At 33.1% G+C, this 19,430-nt stretch overlaps 2 protein-coding genes across 2 annotated transcripts; one reads left to right on the forward strand and one right to left on the reverse strand.

The window, feature by feature from the left end:
• Window positions 1–1,346: 1,346 nt before the first annotated feature.
• On the reverse strand, window positions 1,347–5,425 carry LOC134265509 (EF-hand calcium-binding domain-containing protein 7-like). The gene is made up of 8 exons (XM_062747728.1): window positions 5,402–5,425; window positions 5,076–5,208; window positions 4,662–4,727; window positions 3,066–3,211; window positions 2,884–2,970; window positions 2,544–2,558; window positions 1,770–1,875; window positions 1,347–1,477 (listed from the first exon to the last, which is right to left on the reverse strand). The coding sequence occupies exons 1-8, from the start codon at window positions 5,423–5,425 to the stop codon at window positions 1,347–1,349; spliced, it is 708 nt and encodes a 235-aa protein (XP_062603712.1).
• Window positions 5,426–5,902: 477 nt separating this feature from the next.
• On the forward strand, window positions 5,903–16,668 carry LOC134265510 (dolichyl pyrophosphate Man9GlcNAc2 alpha-1,3-glucosyltransferase-like). Its single transcript, XM_062747729.1, has 9 exons — window positions 5,903–5,987; window positions 6,916–7,000; window positions 7,439–7,528; window positions 9,145–9,233; window positions 14,489–14,625; window positions 14,788–14,858; window positions 15,082–15,150; window positions 15,516–15,657; window positions 16,462–16,668. The coding sequence occupies exons 1-9, from the start codon at window positions 5,909–5,911 to the stop codon at window positions 16,657–16,659; spliced, it is 960 nt and encodes a 319-aa protein (XP_062603713.1). The 5' UTR covers window positions 5,903–5,908; the 3' UTR covers window positions 16,660–16,668.
• Window positions 16,669–19,430: the final 2,762 nt, after the last annotated feature.

Genomic DNA, 19,430 nt, shown 5'->3' on the forward strand with positions numbered 1-19,430 from the left:
TTTATTCATAAATAGTTGATTAAAACCAAAAAGCAGATTTCAAAGCATTAAATTATCTTTAGACTAAGTACTCCCCCTCTCTCATACCCCTGACTCAGGGACACTGAAATTAATCATTTTGGAAGAGGCATGTTTCTTCATCATAAATATGTACTTAGATCATTGGCATAATACCAAGGAGCAGAGAAGAAGATTTTTAAAGAATTCATGCATTTTCACTATATAATCACATCCCGCCCTAACATCCATGACCCATGACCCAGGGGCCCTAAAATTCACAAATTGGGAAGAAGCATCCTTCCTCGTCATAACTATCTATATAGTTCATTGGTTTAATACCCAGGAGCAGAGAAGAAGACTTATAAAGAATTTATGCATTTTCATTATATAATCAATAGAGCCCCACCCTAACACCTAAACCCCGACCTAGGGGCCATAAAATTCTCAAATTTGGAAGACACACTCTTGTTCAACATAATCATGTACTTGGTAAGCTACTTTAATACCCAGAAGCTGAGAAGAGGATTTTTAAAGAATAAATGTATTTTCACTATATTATCAATAGAACCCCGCCCTAACACCAGAACCCCCAACCCAGGGGCCATGAAATTCATAAATTTGAAAGAGACATTCTTGCTCATCATAACTTTTTACTTGGTTTAGTTTATTTATTACCCAGGAGCAGAGGAGAAGATTTTCAAAGAATTTATGCATTTTTACTTTATATTCAATAGAGCCCCGCCCTAACACCAGAACTCCTGACCGTGGGGCCATGAATTTCACAATTTTGAAAGAGGAACTCTTGGTCATCATAACTTTGTACTTAGTTAGTTTGTTTAATACCCATGAGCAGAGGAGAAGATTTTCAAAGAAATAATGCATTTTCACTATATAATCTATATAGCCCCGCCCTAGCACTAGAACCCCTGACCCTGGGGCCATAAATTTCACAATTTTGGTAGAGGACTCAATACTGATTACAATCATGCCAACAGTTTGACTGCTTGATGTCCAGGAGTAAAGAAGAAGATTTTTAAAGATTGCAATAATTTTAGTGGTTTTGGCCCCACCTCTAAGGCCCCAGGGGGGCAGGGACCCTGAATTTCACAATTTTTGTTTCCCTGCACCCATAGATGTTATATGCCAAAATTGGTTGAAATTGGCTCAGTGGTTCTAGGGAAGAAGCTGAAAATGTTCAAAAGTTTACGACCGATTGACGACGAACTGCGAACTACGAACGACGTACGACGACAGACGAAAACAGATAGCAATAGGTCACCTGAGTTTACTCAGGTGACTTAAAAACATAAACTGAAATTTAGGAATTGTTTATAATCAAGCACAAGTTAGATGTATGAGCAAAATGGATGGGGGATGTGCGAAATTGTGATGCCACACCAGTGAAACTGTAGAGGGCTCTTACTTTTTACGGACGCAGCAGATTTAACGGATATCTGGGAACCTGACCTAGAATCACCTGTGTAGTGGACAAAACTTTCTCTTTTCAAATCAATTACAACCTAAATAACATTTTGTTCTCTCTCAAAATGTAACATTTAAGTATGGCATTAATAGAAGTTTACATTAGCTGTTTTACAATAATTTCATAGGGTATGAACCCTGTTTACTGAAATGCATTTCATATCACTAAAACAATCTTAATTTTACTAAAAATAATCATTTTGTCAATCTTTAGAAAGATCCTATGAATCAAACTATATGCATGCAGTTTTTAATTTCAATAGACAAAAGTTCAAGAAGTGTTTTACTTGTTTTGGTCAGCTCTTCCTTCCTTCTTTTTTGTTCTTTTTTCTCCATGATCTTCCGAGATGCCTTCTTACATTCCTCTGTTGTTTCCATGATCATCTTGCAAAACTGTAACACATGAGTAATGACAATTTTTTTAAAACTTAATATTACCATGCCAAATTCAAGAAATGTTATTTGTAGAGAAGACAGTCAGGGCATGATATAAAAAAAATTAATGTATTATAAGATTCCTTAATTACATGTAATTACAGTACCAAATAATACCAAAAACTACTCATCTCTTTTAGCATTCTAAGCGAGAGTTATCATGTATATTTTGATGCACCAGCCATGCAAGGGGGTTGCAGACACATATAATTTCATATGAATGGACATGCTCCAAATCATCTTCGCTAGTTAAGGGTTTCTGATCTGAAATCTACTAGATTTCGGATCAGAAACCCTTGGCTAGCCAAGATCACCAGCTAGCTCCAAATATTTCATTCATAACAGTTAGATAAAATTCTGACAAGCTGTCAGTTTTTTTTTTTAATGAAAAAAATTTCTGAAAGTGTAATAAAAACACATAAATAATAATATACATTCAGTGTCTAAATAAAACAGATTTACTTCATTTATATTCATATACATTTTGCTTGACAACAAAGAACATCCTTCAGTTTGCCTTTCGCCAAGCATATTCTTTCACTTTAAACAAAAAGCAGTGAACTCTTTTTTTTTTTCTCATGCAGTTTTAAAAGGTGGGGTTGCTCAAAATAAATAAAAAAATTTACCTCAGGGTAGTGGAACTATCAGAGATGAAGAAATTCACAAATTCATTTTTGTTTTAAATAATCTATATGTCTTCTAATCATTAAGTCATCCTTTGTCATCATAAAAATGCAGATTTCCATATACATGTACTTAGTGTTTTCCTTAGGAGCCAACAACCAGACAAATTGACCACCTCGAGTGGTAAAATCATTAAACGTTGCTTTGGAATAAAAATTTCAAAATTCAATTATTGTAAGGTCCACAGAGATTTGTCATAAAGCTCAACCCAAAGCTTGTTACAATTGATCTCTAACCCTTTGCTTTGAAATTAAGGGAAAACACTTTATATTTTTTTTTTACCTCCCCATAATCCAGACGACCATCTTTATTTTCATCCACTTCATCAATCATCTTTTTTACTTCTGAACGACTCATCTTTTCACCTTTCTAAAATTGAAATTTCATCGTACATTGTGATAAAAAGTACACATCCATAAAATTAAGAGTACACATGGAAATATTTTTCATGGTGCTTGGCTTACAGTAGTCATGATTTTGTACAGCTCCTCCAGGGAAATATATCCATCTCCATTAATGTCTATCTTTCTGAATGCTTTCATTAAGTCGTCAGCAGTGGTGGCCTTTTCCTTTTTACAGATGTCGACAAAATCATCAAATGTCAAGTGGTCTGAAAATAATGAATATCATTCGTTTATGAAGAGCTCTTTCAAATAATTTTATATCATTCTGAAAAATCCAATTCATAACAAGAGCCCAGGGGCCACATCGCTCACCTGAGCAATTGGCTAAGAAAAAGCACACATCAGATCAGAACTGAAAGTTTACCAAGGGAGGGAGGGGGCTTGAATTTTAAACCCCCGGGGGGGTCATGATTAGAACAAACTTCAATCTACACTACCTGAGGATGATTCCCTATAAATATTACTAAGCATGGCTTTAAAGTACTTGAAAAGAAGATTTTAAAAGTTTTCCCTAGATATTCCTATGTAAAACTTTTATCAGCCATTTTGGCCCCACACTACCGCCGCATGATTTCAACAAACTTGAATCTACACTACCTAGGGATGATTCCACAGAAGTTTCATCTTTCCTGTCTCAATGGTTCTTGAGAAGAAGATTTTTCCTATATATTTCTATGTAAAACATTGATCGGCCATTTTGGCACCACCCTGCCCACGGGGGTCATGATTTGAACAAAATTGAGTCTACACTAACCTGAGGATGATTCCACATGAGTTTCATCTTTCCTGGTCCAGTGGTTCTTGAGAAGAAGATTTTTCCTATATATTGCTCTGTAAAACTTTGATCGGCCATTTTGGCCCCACCCTAACCCCAGGGGTCATGATATGAACAAACTTGAATCTACACTACCTGAGGATGATTCCATATGAGTTTCATCTTTCCTGGCCCAGTGGTTCTTGAGAAGAAAATTTTTAAATAATTTTCCTATATATTTCTATGTAAAACTTTTGTCGGCCATTTTGGCCCCACCCTACCCCCAGGGGTCATGATTTGAACAAACTTGAATCTACACTACCTGAGGATGATTCCACATGAGTTTCATCTTTCCTGGCCCAGTGGTTCTTGAGAAGAAGATTTATAAAGATTTTTCCTATATATTGCTATGTAAAACTTTGATCGGCCATTTTGGCCCCACCCTACCCCCAGGGGTCATGATTTGAACAAACTTGAATTTACACTACCTGAGGATGATTCTATATGAGTTTCATCTTTCCTGGCCCAGTGGTTCTTGAGAAGAAGATTTTTTAAAAATGCCATTAATTTTTCTCTAATTCATAATTATCTCCCCTTGGAAAAGGGCGTGGCCCTTCATTTGAACAAACTTGAATCCCCTTTACCCAAGGATACTTTGTAGCAAGTTTGGTTGAAATTGGCCCAGTGGTTCTTGAGAAGAAGATGAAAATGTGAAAAGTTTACGACAACGACGACGACAACGACGACAACGACAACGACGACAGACAACAGACAAATTTTGATCAGAAAAGCTCACTTGAGCCTTTGGCTCAGGTGAGCTAAAAAAGCAACTTTTTTAACACATCTGAGAATATTATGTTGTACATCAGTCTAAAAACTTTTATTCATAGGAAAATGTTTACCTGTATCAGATTTCCAGTATTTAGACAAGACTCTTTTTGATGGATTTCTACCGGCCTGCTGTAAAACTGAAAAGGAATATATAGCGTTTAATTGTATCTTCTTAAAGAAGTGTATCTGCCTTTATATTTTCCATAGTTTTGCACATATTTGACACAGAAAAAAAAACTTGGCTCATAATTACATTATAATTAAAATAAAAAGAATCATTGTTTCCCCTAATCAAGACCACAATTCGGGTAAGTCATCTAAACAATCACAGTGAAATTGCTACATTTTACAAAAACATTTTAAGTTAAAACCTTCTTCCAGTTATATCGCTCAAAGGCTCAGTGTTTTAACCTAGACTAACCCATATGACCATAAACGTTTTATTAATATGGTAAGAATATATAGCCATTTTTTCTGAGGGAAACCTTGGATGAGGTCCTCCAATGAATCAATCTCATCCTTGATATTGTCATAAATAGACAGGTAAGCAGCTTTACACTCAAGGTAGAACTCCCCATTATCCCCACCAAGGGAACTTCGACTGGCCCGTTTGACATTCTGTTACAAAGGTAATTAAAGAATTAAATAGGTATAATGTGTGAAATTAATTAGATGAAATCAGTGACATTGAACTTGTTCTCCACATTTCAATTTAACTGAAGAAAAACAAATAAAATTCCATAATTTAAAAAATCTTATTCAGAATCTACATTTGTGAATACATTGTCCTTTTTTTTTTTTTACATAAAACTTGCACTGCTCTTGGTAGTGCCATTTAGTTTCAAGATATAAATTTTGATACATTACTTACATTCTGTGATAAAACTTTCTTCTTGTGTAAAAATCTTATGTCTCTTTAACATGCAGATTTTAACAATGCATTAGATTACTATTTACAAATCTTCAGAACTGTCAAAACAAGACTAAACCAGACTAGGCAAATAATTTAGAGGAAACTAAGAACGCTGGGCATGCGTAAAACGCGAGGCTTTGTTCATTAAGTTGTACCTGTTTGATTCGGGATTGTCACAGCAAAAAATACAATATTTTTATTTTCATCTGTTTTGATTTTCATTTCTCCTGTGTAAAAATATTTGTAAGATAGCCTTTTTTATCATCAAAAGTCAAACAAACAAAACAAGATAAGGCAGATCTCAACGAATAGAACTTTGTATCTCTTAATGATATATTGTCAAAAGTACGTTTTTCAAAACGCAATTTTTGTGCGGAAGATGCAAGCAATATTTTGACGTTGACTATGTACAAATCAGCTTACGTTGTTGCACTGCTTGTTGCTGTTTTGGTGCGATGGCTGGTTTCACTCCATAAATATTCAGGTTTAATTTATTCTATATTGTTTTTTATCAATAAGGTGTTCTTCAAACATTCACAACATTGGCTAAATTTTCTCTGCAAACTTACTTTTTGGGAATTAGTAGAGGAAATTCGAAATATTAATGAAAACTATTAAGCAACTGAGTACTTCCATATGGTAAATACATATTTATTGATGACAGTGCATATGTATATCTTAAGGACATTAAAACTTAAACAACTGTCACTTCAGCTGTTACTAGTGATATAGTTTAACTGTTAAAAATATTTCTCTGCAAGAACTAAATTTTTATGGTATAATTGGACAATCACATGGAATCATTTGAAGGTGTGATCATGAAAGTACAGATGTAATTCTTAATGGCATCTGTTCTGTAGAACACGCTTACTAAACTGTGTTTTGCACTTCTATTGTCTTTATCGCTATAATCATGATAATAATTTTTTTTTTTTACATTTTCCTGATGCCGAGGCCAATCCTATTTTAAAAATAACATAATTTGTTTTGCAAATGATTCACCTTATGAGCATCTGTGAACGGGTATATAAATGGGGACATGCAATTCTGTGTAGTCAGTCAATGTGCCACTTTGAACATGGTGAATACCAGTAAGTGATTGACTGTTCAGAAGATTGACGTTATGGATTATTGTTAATTTGTGATGTGCGAAATGGCAATACCTTGCTTTATAAATAAATTGTATGTTATAAGCATTTTATTTGAATTTATCTGAATTTCAGAGACAGAAAAAAATGGCTTTGCAATTTATAGTTTGACAACACAGCTGCTAAAATTAGTCTAAATTTAAGAAAAAAATCCAAAGGAATTATCTTTTTCTGTTGTGTTCCCAATAGAACACATTATAACAAACAATGAATTTGTGCTTATTTGCAAAAACAGCATTTAATTGTTCTGGATCTCTCTTGAAGGGGCCGAGAAACCTCCAATGTTTGGTGATTATGAAGCTCAGCGACACTGGATGGAAATCACCTATCACCTGCCTCCTCAACAGTGGTAGAGTATCACTAATACATTAATAATGAGAGCATATATAAGTAAATTTTGATGTTTAGTAGTTTACAAATGCTTCTTTGTCATCTAACATTATTCAGCAGCTTTTAAATAATAAACCTAATGTATGATAAATGTAAAACAAGAATGCAGTCCAATTAAGAGGTCCATTACTGTTAACCAACTATTGTATGGGACTTATTTTACTCATTGGTGTGTGACAAATCATATTTTCTACCTAATTTCTGTTTCTTATATTTAATTTCATGATCATAAAAATCAGAATATATTTATCAAACATATATGAAAGTTAGGTTAGTGCAAATTAGTAAATTTTGTTTTTGTCTTATTTTCAAATTTCATTGCATTTGTTTGTAGATATATATGTAGTTTTTGTGTTCTATCATGCAGGAAGTATAAGTAATTTCTTCTCAATTTTAGGTATTTCAATGGCGTAAACAACAATTTGTCATACTGGGGATTGGATTATCCCCCTTTGACTGCTTATCATAGCTGGCTTTGTGGTGCAGTGTAAGTATCAAAAGACACTCTGACAGTTAGTTAACCCCCTTTAGAAGCCAATTGGAGCTCTGTTACAATGCACTTTGAAAAATTACGCACTTTGAAAAAATTTTTCAAAGTGTGTTAAAATTTGGGACCAAGATAACGCACTTTGAAAAAAATGATTTTTTTTCAAAGTGCGTTAATATCGACCATATTAACGCACTTTGAAAAAAAATGTAAAGATTGATCAATATTCCTTCAAATAATCAGGTATGATAAATAACAGATCCTGGTTTGATAACTTTTTTATGATAGTCACTGTAGGACCTGAGATATTGACGTTTTAAATATTTAAGGTTTTGATAAAATAAAAGGGAAAATTAAAGGGTCTTGATAAAAAGAGTGACGATTGTTTAAGTTCATTAATTCGTTTCTTTTTTTTTAATTCTAGTCTTTGATAAGTAGATGTAAAGGTGTATAGGGGGCACTAACAGAGGACAGCTTCAAGCAACTTAGCATTTATCATAATAAAAAGGGGCCAATTTGATTGTTCAAAACTATGAAAATTCTTTCTCTCTATCATATGTTCTACTGTACTTAAATATTTCTAGTTTTCATCTGTTTTAATTAACTCATTTATTATTGAAAGTTTTCAACGTCATACCAGTTAGGTAAATACATAATTATATGAATACTTTGAGTATAGCATAGACATCGAGACTGGGCGAAGGTACAGGGGAGGGCTAAGCCCCCCACTTATTTTGGAAAGATATATACATCGTATAAGCATTGAAAATGCAGCGTAACCTTTTTAGGTTTGTTGCTCCCTTCCCCCGTTTGTTACCGACACCTGTGTATTGGAAAGATAAAGATTTGGACTTAGGGATCCTATACCCATCTTCTCCTCTTTTCGACGGGAGTAAAATCAATTCATTTTTGAGGTTAGGGTTAGGCTTAGTTTTTTGAAAGATAAATAACAAATAAAATCTTTCCATGACTAAAATATGATTTTTTTTTTCAAAGTGCGTTAAGTGTCTCCATGGTAAAATATATTGATGTAGACTCTTAACGCACTTTGAAATTTTTTTTTCAAAGTGCGTTGAGTTGGTCCCAAATTTAACGCACTTTGAAAAATTTTTTCAAAGTGCATTGATTTTGTCCCAATTTTAACGCACTTTGAAAAATTTTTTCAAAGTGTGTAATTTTTTCAAAGTTCATTGCCACAGAGCTCCCATGATCAAGACTTTTTCAATGCTGTACAACTGCTGAAGTTGTTGACTATTCATGTCTAGTGTTCTCCTATTTCTGTATAACTGAAGTTGTTGACTACTATAGATCACTTAATTTTCGTGACACCTTATTTTCGTGAGATAGCCATTGACTCTTCATTAGCGAGACAAAATTTTCACGAATTGTGGTCATTGCTCTATATAATTCTTACGGAATTCTATTATACGCGAGAATGAAATTTTCACGAGCATACCGTCTTGCGAAAATAAAGTTCTCACGAAAAAAAAATGATTTACAGTATTCATGTTTAGTGTACTTCTAATTCTGTATAACTGAAGTTGTTGACTATTTATATTTAGTTTACTCCTTGAAGTTGTTGACTATATTCATGTTCTGTCTATTTTTAATTTCAGTGCCCACAAGATAAATCCTTCCTGGGTTGCGTTAAAGGAATCCCATGGACATGAAAGTTATGCCCACAAACTGTTCATGAGATACACAGGTATAACTTCTGTTATAATTTAAATACATGTAAATGAAATTACTTAATACATGTAGTATGGTTAAGCAATACAATCAAATTTATGATTTAAACTGGTTTAACATGTAAAGGAGAAAAAATAGTTAAGGTCTTCCGTTTCCAACGGAAGACCTTCTACTACTGATTTTAGATAATAGAAGGACGATGGATTTTGAAGTTGTGCACATCGGTTTTTGTTTTTCGATTTCTCTATTCAAAATGGCGCTATATAGGGGTCAAAAATTAGAACGCTTAAAAGAACCAAAAATTACTCATATTTTGCTTTTTATCTTGTAAACTAAAAATATTTTGTTAAAATATATAGAACATAATTTGTGCAGAATTAGAAGATCTTTCAAATGATATGTCGGGAAAAGGGCTGACCCCTAAATTAAGGGATCTAGAGGGGCCAAAAGTTTTTTTCAGATATCTCAAAAAGTATTGAGAATTTGTTATACATCAAAGAAGCAAAGTTGTTCAAAATGTCAAGCTTAATCTAATGGAGTCGTCAAAATACGTCCAGCGTCGTCACTTCCGTCCAAACCGGAAGTAGTCGGAAAACGCGTATTTTTGCCGTTTTTGACAAGTTTTTGGGTAACATATGTCTCTGGTAGCTCAAAAATGAATTTTTCATGCGTCGTCGTCATTTCCGGTCAAACCGGAATTAGCAAAAGGGCTTATTTTTGCATTAATTAACATAGCTTTAGAGGATTCAAAGCATTTTTGGGCGTTATATCTCATTTTTGTTAAAAATGAAAGCTACTTCCGGTCAAACAGGACGGAAGACCTACTCGTTGCTTTGCAACGAGCTTTGCTCTAGTTTTGTTTATAGAATTGTTGTGGTAGGATTTAATATTGGCATCTTATAAATTAACGAAAGTATTGAGAACGCTTACATGTTTTATTTTTGGTTTAATTCATCGAAAGCAGAGCTTTTTACATGTATTTAGCCTAACCTAGTTCCCTGTCCCTGTTTGTCCCTGTTTGCTTCACGTCATTTCCTTGGCAAGGTATGGTGGTATATCTATGCCATCCTAATAATTTTTTGTCAGCATAGCATATCATGTAAAGTCAAAATCTTGTCAAGTCATGATAAATCTGGTTTGTCGACAAACAACGGCTTTATATCTTGTCCAGTCAAGATCAACTATTAATTTTGTTGCAATAGCGATCTTGTCATGACGAGACAACTTTTAGTCGGGATACAAGATAAATTATCTCTTTTTGTCGAGAAAGCTATCGCATAAATACGACAGCTTATCTTGACTTACAAAATAAAAGTCGATGTTTGACGACAAACCTGACTTAACATGGTACTATAGTATGCTATGTTGACAAAATTAAAAAAATATGTGGATGGCATAAATATGCTATCATAGCAAGGATTAACTCGGGCATATCGAATAACTTTGGAGACGTTAACTCAACATGGAGGGATAGGGGGATATTTCTGGATAAAAATTTAATGTGGACTATGGAAAAATGTCTGGTCATCCATTTTAGTTGTTACCTGGCCTTCCTGTTCTACAGTCAGTAATCAAAACAACCCTTGGAAACTGTTCTGTATCAATCGATTTTAACGGTAAACCGCAAACTCACATGAGAATCAACACTTCCTTTTTTACGAAACGACATCGTTTTAGCTTTACACAGCTATCATTTTACATTCAGTTACTTTTTCATTGCGTTACATTGTTGTCACATTTTTCTTAGGTAAATAGAGCTCAGCCAATAACAAAAATATAGGTTCAGTTCAGAGGTATACCATTATATGATATGGCAAATCTGCTTGTATGTTTTTGTCCTTTCGCCTTTATTGCAGTTGAAACAAGTAACCAACAAATAATGATTTGTCATTAGTCAAGTAATAATAATTTAAACGTTTAAAAGAGGATAAAAATTAACATACAGAGAAGTATTTATGCTTAAAGTAATTAAGGTACTAAATAAATCACACACACGTTCACTTACAGGATGAAATGAAATAGTTCGTATTACTAGGTTTTGTCTAGAAAATCTTCTAGGAGGTAAAAACTCAATTTGAAAAATAATTCAAATGAAAATTATTTTCCTGTTGAACACAAAAAGAGGCTCATTGGTTTAAAGATGCGATTTTTTCAGGATATCTTGAAAGCAGAAAGCAGAAAGTAAAAACAGATCCATATCTATATAGAAAGCCCAGGGTTCAATTCTATTCTGCAACAAAACTCATATTCCATACTGTCTTTTACAATTCTTTATGGAATGAAATTATTTTGAACCTCCCATTAAATGGAATGACAAATGTGTTCCTTAAATACCACTATTTAACTTGCTGTTGATTTTTTTTTATTTATATATCTTGAAAATAAATTATGAAAACGTTTTAGAATAACCAAAGCTGTGCATAAAGTGATGGAAATAATAACGGTCTAGACATTCAAAAGCTATACAGTTACAAAAGGATCTGGAAAAAATATGACGCGCTTTCTAATATGCATATTTAAACTAAAAGGCAAAAAGTTCTATAACCATAAAAGAGTCAAACTAGAGATCACCGGTTCATATAAAACATTTTCCTTTATATGCAATTATAACAGTAAAAAGGAATAAAAACAGCAGAATGTGTTCCTTTCAAACACGATTCTTGCTTGTAATAATTAAATCTTCGACACCTGTTATAATTAAATCTTCGACACCTGTAATAATTACATATAATACCTTCAACCTGATTAGTATTTTCAAAGATAATTAAAAAAGAATTTGCAATACAAAAATGTTAAAACGTTTTCGGAAAAATGAGAGAAAAAAAAGATGAATCAATCAATTTTTGATGCACCTACATAATAATCTAGCTTTTTCCTTTCTGAAAACAAGGTTTACACAAATCACGCGATTCTCGAGCATATTTTATTTAAATAAAAAAAATAATCAAAGGGGTTAAAACTTATTGTTTAATTTGAACAGAAAGGTAATAATACAACCTGAAAATGTACTTTTGATTAAAACCAAAAAGCCGTAGAAATTGTTTTTAGGTTCCGATATGGTCTTCTGATTTCAATGTTACATAAGCGAAACAGCAAAATTCAACAATAAAAGCAACATTGGATGTATGAAATATGCTGAGAAAACGAACCGTATTCGAGCTCAAAAGTCCATTAAACATTACAAATTAGGAGTGGAGCAAAACAGACCTCCAAAACATCCCCGACACACCGTTCCCAATTAGACACTTAGTATTAGATACTTCTCGTCATGATCGGAATGAAACGGAAAAAATCCGTGGTCAACTCAGTTTGCTATTAACGGCCTTGGTGATTATGTCACCGAAGAAAGTCAGGATTGAGGTATCAATCTATTTGCTGAGGTCCTCGCTGGTTGGGCCTTAACCTATCTTTGATATCTCAGAGGTCCATCCTCGTTATGCTAAAAAAAGTATTTGTTAGAAATTCTCAGAGCTATAATTTATTGTTATCTTTAATTTTTTGGATTGATTATTCCTAAGTTTTGTTGATTTTAAAACAAGACATTGAATGTTTCAATCCGGTATCTCCAGTAACTACCCAATTAATTGTTTTGAAACATATAGTTCGCTTATTCTCGTTATTCATACTGTTGAGATGCTTGCTTATTTCACGTTAAGAAGGTTAAATCAAATCGACATATAGATGGAGGAACTACTGCTTGTAAGTATCTATTAAGTAGGATCAGATGTCACGAGGGAGGAAGCATCTTCTGTCAACCGTTTACAATCTCCATGTCACAATTTGTTGACATTGTAGTTTGCAATTAATGGACTAAGACTTAGAGTTCATATGAACAAAGGTCAGTCATCATTTGACTTAACAGAAACATTGCATCTGACTACTTACTAAAGGATAAATTTAACGGAAACTATTGATAGCCGTGAATTATCAACTTGTTATTTAAAAGCTTGCATGAAGTATATGTAGATAACGAACATTATTCAACATCAAAGTCCATAAAACAATACAAAATAGGAGCAGAGCAAACACGGACTATCATTTTAATAATGTAAAGTGAAAACAAAGATAGCATAAATGTTTCTATTGTTCCTAGAAACAAACAAAAGTTGTTGGTTGGAGCATTGCATGAACGGTCTTGTGTACCGGTGTCAAATGAAAAAAAAATGACATGGCTTGAATGGAAAGTTTCAAATAAAAGACGTTCATAATACAATGACTTTTTCAGCAAATACAATTTTTCATTGAGTCAAATGATGACTGACGTTTTTCATACTAATTTTTAATCCATTTTTATTTTATTTGAATTGACGACATATTTTTTCGCCAATTCCCGATCATGACAAGGAACAAACAGCGGATGTGTCCGGTCGGCAGGGGATGCTCATTCCTCCATGACACCTGATCCCACCTCTGATCTTCTGGAGATCTGTGTTTGCTCTACTCCTTTTTTGTATGTTTTATGGACTCTTAAATACCGTTCGTTATCTCCTATTTTTTCATAGAAATGAACATGGGTGGGAATGTTGGACAGGAGATGCTTGATTCTCCATCTTTGTTTTAATATGAACACATTTTATTGAATGAATAAAAAAATTGAAATAAAATCCTCCCCTTGTCCTCCGTGTTTTTAAAGTCCTTGTTTTCTCTGCTCCTGATTTGTTTTGTTTATTCAATTACTTCTCGTTTTTTCATTATTCATAGAATTTTTTTGAATTATGCAAATATGAGAAGAGTTAAAGCAAAATATTGGTATAAATACTCGTAAGCTTTAATGTATTGAGAAATTTTATGAAAATAATATAAAAGTTTTACATAATAGCGAAGTCATCTTGGATCCCCAGCTATACAAATTTAATGAATTTCTTATACGGTTATAATGAATTATGGATATAACGAAGTAATTTTATAGGTCCCAGTGACTTTGTTATAACCGAGTTTGCTGTAATATAATTCAACACCTTTTAGCTTCAATTTTCCTGTGATTCACTATTTTTGCATCATTGTCTTGTTTGAAAGCATTATATACAATTTTCAAATTCCTTCACCCACGAATGTTTTGTAAATGGTCCAGTAGTTTTGAAAAAAGAAGTTAAAAATATATTTTAAAAATAATAATAGACAAAGAGATGAAAACAGACAACAAACAAACTTTAAACAAAAAAGATCACCTGAGTGTTTAGTTCCAGTGAGTGAAATACCCACAGCATACAGTAATAAAACCAAAACACATATTAACCAAGAATAAACTTGTGATCATTCACAATATGATAGTTGAGCCAGTGGCAATCCATTTTTTTCAGTCCTGTTTATTTTTTTTTTTCAGTCTTTTGACGACTCTGCTTTGCTTGTTGCCTTCTTCAATACACCTGCTGTGCGTTCCCAGTGACAGGAACTTCAGAATAGCTCTAGTGAGTAGAGTATTTCTTACATCTTTTAGGGAGTCTAATATTTCTTACATCTTATATGACAAGTTTTGTGTATAAATTCATGAATGATTTTCAGTGAGTTGTAGCAGTGTAGTAAGATACATTGATTAATAAAATATCTGTTCTGTTTGTTTTTTTTTGCAGGTCAATTCTTCTCTGGTGTTCTTTTTATTTTCATTTCATGTCCATGAGAAATCCATTCTTCTTCCAGCTCTGTAAGTTATACTAGTATTTCACTATCAATTAGGTATTAATTAACTTCAGCATCCAGTTTCAGAAAACTTCTTTCATTAAAAAAAAACAATCACAGAGATGCATATTTTCTGGTATATGCAGTATTCCATAATTTTAAAAAACGAATCTTCTTAACATTTATAGACACTGTTGTCTTTCAAAAAAAAATTATCAGAAAATAATCCAGTTGTTTTAAACTTGTAGAGCAATATCCCTACTCATTCATGAACATCCATTTTGGTGTGTATGGTTTTACTTCATTTCAATATTCAGGTAAGTATAAAAACTGATAAATTTTGTAGTTTTAAGTTCAAACATTGTAATTGTTTGTCTTTGTTAATTTTAAAATTCTCATAAATCAATGTACAGAAAACAAAAGCCTTTTGAGTTGGGATATTTTTTGTGATTTCTAATAACCAGACCCTTAGTTACAATTTGAAGCATTGTTTTGTTAGAAACAAAGACATTAAAATAAACCTGCAAACATGTAGATATATTACTGAAATATTAATATGGTTGAAAAGTTTACATGAAGGTCCTTGTTTTTGTTTGATTTTTTGAAAAAATGATAATAGTAATTTTCCCCAATTCTTGAAATATATACATGTACAGTACAGTGTCTATGATTTGTGTTGTAGCATGCTGCCACTGTTTATTAAGGATGACCTGGTCGTCCCAGCTTTTGCTACCACAGCCTTACATGCTCTGGTGTGTGGAACATGCCTCACCTTAAATTCTGGAAATAGTGATCAACCCTGGGAGAGAATTAAGACTGTGATGGTAAGTTTAATCAGGGTCAAGCTTTAAGGAAGCTCTAAGCACTGCTCATCGAAGAGTTCAAATTCTATGATAGATTTATGCACCCGCAGTATTATGACGTTTTATAATAGCCCATGTATGATTTTTTTAATAAAATGTTAAATTCTATGTTATGGAAATCTACGGAGTGTATATTGGGGGAGGGGGGACCTATCCACAAGCACCTGTGTATTTTTCAAATGCAAATAAAAAATTGTGATTTTTCTTTACTCATACTTCATTATCTTTGAACATTTTTCTTGAATGGAATATGGAAGGTCCTATTTGTGGACAAATAACTAGATATTGTTAGTTTGGTATGTACATCTATTCAGAATCCAGAAAGAACATGTTTTTCATTAGTGTTTAGAGCTTCCTTAGAAGATGTTGTGCTGTACTCACCCATATGTAGTTTCTGTACTATTCCTTGTCTTTCCCTTTCTTTCTGTCATAAAAATTCATGTGTAAATAAATGTTTTCTGTAATGGTTAAAGAAAATAGCTTTAGAAACATTATCAAAATTTTGTGTTTGTTGTGAGCATTCATTTGCAAAAAAATGGATGTATTTTTGAATAATCAGAATTATAATTTTTTTGCAAGGAAACTGGTCTGTATATTATGTTTTTTTTTCTCAGTCAAAGTTCAACTTCACAAAATTCGGATCCTTGATGAATGACTTATTATTATTTGTTATTTGATGCTTCACTTTGAGCCCCCATGATTATTACTTTTAATAGAGCACATTTTTATTTTTTATTAATAAAAATGTGATTTTATTTTATTTAGATGAAGTTATCCATGGTTGGGGCCCTGTGTATGACAGTTGCACACCTGTGTCTGACTCCTCCCCCTAGATACCCTGATCTGTTTCCAGTCCTGGTTTCCATTTATTCTTGTGCCCATTTTGTGCTATTTTTAATTGTATTTCATTGTCTTCAATTTCAATTTTCATCGAACAAGAATGAAATAAAGAAAGTACAATAAATACCTTGATATTTTGTGGTCTTTTGTGTAAATTGTTTAAACAAGGAACTCAGTTTTTAATGTATTAATTTAAAAAAAAAATGAAGAGCCACACAAATATGGAAATTAGAAGATCGAGGTCAGCACTGGACATGAAGATTTAAAAAATCCTTCTTCCTGCATGATTTGGGTTTGGGGCCGCAAAACAATTAAAGATATGTTTTAGTGGTAAAAAATATTGACTTGACTTATTGAAACTGAAGAAAAATATGTTGGTGTCTATATTGCTGGATTAATATGCTACTAGTAACATGTTACCCTAAACCACTGTGAACAAGCAAATTCAAAGAATTGTGGTCCCCCGCTTTCAGTGTCTTTGTGGATGAGATGTCATTTTTTATGACATTGTGTCTAATATGAACACCCTATCATATGTCATTTATTTAGAAATTATCACTGAAGTTGATTTTTTTTAAAAAATAAGGTCAGTTGTGAAGGTCAAGGTCAAGGGGTAAGAATTCATAGCATGCTCAGAAATATCTTGTCACAGGTAATGCACATGTAAAATATGAAAGTCCTATCTCTTCTCAATATAAGGAAGAAGATGTGTCAAATTGTGAAACACAGATGACCTCGTATGGCAACATAACAAAGATTTAACATTTCTTAATTCAAATGAAATATATTTGATATTACCAAAAGTAAGGTTTTCAGACAAGAAATATGATTGTAAAATACAAAATCCCACCCCCCTGTTCAAAAGAAAGTTATGTCCAAGTATACATTTTTGAAAGGTAGGTCAAACTCCAAGGTGAAAGGATCTGAGTTGTTGATTTCTTTAAAAAGGTCACAAGTAATACATATGTGAAGGATGAAAATCCTAACCTTAACCGTTCAATAGTTATGGCCAAGGTAAAAGTTTTGGAAAAGTAAGTCAATCTCCAAGGTCAAGGTCAAAGGGTCAAAGTTCTTGGTATCCAATGAAAGGTCTTCTCATAAGGATTACATATGTGAAGTACGAAAGCCTTAGCCCTTACCATTCAAATGTTATGGTCAAGGTTAAACTTTTTTTTTTCAAAAGTACGGAAATCTCCAAGGTCAAAGTCAAAATGTCAGAATGGTTGGTATCCAATGAAAGGCCTTGCCACAAAAAATACATATGTGAAATATGTAAGTCCTAGTTTCTACCATTCAAAAGATATGGTCAAGGTTAAAGTTTTTTTCATAAGTACGGAAATCTCCAAGGTCAAAAGGTCAAAGTTGTTGGTGTCCAATGAAAGGTCTTGCGACAAAAAATACATATGTGCGAAAATATGAAGTCCTACATGTAGTATCTACCGTTCAAAAGTTGTGGCCATGGTCAAAGTTTTTGAAAATTAGGTCAATCTCCATGGTTAAGGTCAAAGGGTCAAAGTTCTTGGTATCCAATGAAAGGTCTTTTCACAAGGATTACATATGTGAAGTACGATAGCCCTAGCCCTTTCCGTTCAAAAGTTATGGTCAAGGTAAAAGTTTTTTCATAGGTCTCTAAGGTCAAGGTTAAAAGGTCAAAATTGTTCGTATCCAATGAAAGGCCTTGACACAAAAAATGCATATGTGAAATATGAAATTCCTAGTTTCTACTATTCAAAAGATATGGCCAAAGTAAAAGTTTGGATTTTTTGTGTAAAAGTGGGTCAAACTCCAAGGTCTAGGTCAAAAGGTCAAATATGGTGGTACCCAAAGAAAGGTCTTCTCACAAGGGACACACAAGTGAAATATGAAAGTCATAGCTCCACTAAATCAAAAATAATGGGCAAGGTTAAAGCTTTTGCGACGGACGGACAGACGAATGAGATTTAATGTCCCCTCGCTTTCGCTAAAGCGGGGGACAATAAAGAAGGCAATAAATTGTTATTTTATTCATTATGGTTTTATTTTGATCGGGATTGGTCCAAAATGAATTTTTTTTTTCAATTTGCCATTTCATTTCAATTTCTTGCCAAAAAGACTGAGACTAGTCAAAATTCACATATACTTTGATCATTAGTAAACTTTAAGTGAATCATCGTGCATACGTACAGATATTTCTCCATCAGATAATAAAGGCTTGTCATAATTTTTAATTCTTATACCACCAACCTTTCACTTGCTATCTGACTTCGAATTAAAGTCATGACACTCCTTAGGTTCATAAACAGTACCTGTATCAGGTTCCAATGAGCAATCTTTGTATCAAGTACGAGCTCCTAGTATTTCTACATTGTTAAGTTAAAGTCTTAAAAAAATAATTTTACACTATTCTGCCTGTAACTTTGAACTTGCTGCATTGACACTGGATTAAAATAACAACTTTCCTTATTTCAAAAACAATACCTGTACCAATTCTTCTCCAAATAAAGTTTTAGCCGAGACATTTTTTTTCTTTTTTCCACCAGTGACCTTGAAATCGCCAAAATGACCTTGGAGAAAGGTCAAGGCATATTCTTTGATCATAAGCAATATCTGTACCGAGTATGAGCTTCCACTGACTCTCCATTACAAAGTCAAGTTATGTCATACCTTTTTTCTACTAGTAACCTTGAACTAAATGGAATGACTGGATAAGATCATGACACATTTTTGGGTCATAAGCAATCCCTGTACCAGGTTTGAGCTTCCAGTCATTCTTTCTACAAAGTTATGACCCAGACAAAAATTTCATACTTTTAGGTCAGTGACCTTGAACTTGCAGGAATGACCTTGTGTCAGATCAGGACTCACTGTCGGGTCATTACAAGCAAGCTCTATAACAAGTATAAGCTTCCAATGTT

This window comes from Saccostrea cucullata, unplaced genomic scaffold, assembly GCF_032062105.1.
Source record: "Saccostrea cucullata isolate Sc308-1 unplaced genomic scaffold, CSIRO_AGI_Scuc_v1 ctg9968, whole genome shotgun sequence".
NCBI classification, from domain to species: Eukaryota; Metazoa; Mollusca; class Bivalvia; order Ostreida; family Ostreidae; genus Saccostrea; species Saccostrea cuccullata.

What these genes read in the sequence shown, in the direction of transcription:
- LOC134265509 (XM_062747728.1), bottom strand. Translation starts at nt 5,425, where the DNA reads ATGGCACTACCAAGAGCAGTGCAA. An exon ending in ATTGGAGGACCTCATCCAAG is followed by an intron (nt 4,728 to 5,075) that starts GTTTCCCTCAGA and finishes ATTCCTTTTCAG; the next exon opens with TTTTACAGCAGGCCGGTAGA. An exon ending in TGTACAAAATCATGACTACT is followed by an intron (nt 2,971 to 3,065) that starts GTAAGCCAAGCA and finishes TTTCAATTTTAG; the next exon opens with AAAGGTGAAAAGATGAGTCG.
- LOC134265510 (XM_062747729.1), top strand. Translation starts at nt 5,909, where the DNA reads ATGTACAAATCAGCTTACGTTGTTGCACTGCTTGTTGCTGTTTTGGTG. An exon ending in ACTGTTCATGAGATACACAG is followed by an intron (nt 9,234 to 14,488) that starts GTATAACTTCTG and finishes ACAATATGATAG; the next exon opens with TTGAGCCAGTGGCAATCCAT. An exon ending in GGAACTTCAGAATAGCTCTA is followed by an intron (nt 14,626 to 14,787) that starts GTGAGTAGAGTA and finishes TTTTTTTTGCAG; the next exon opens with GTCAATTCTTCTCTGGTGTT.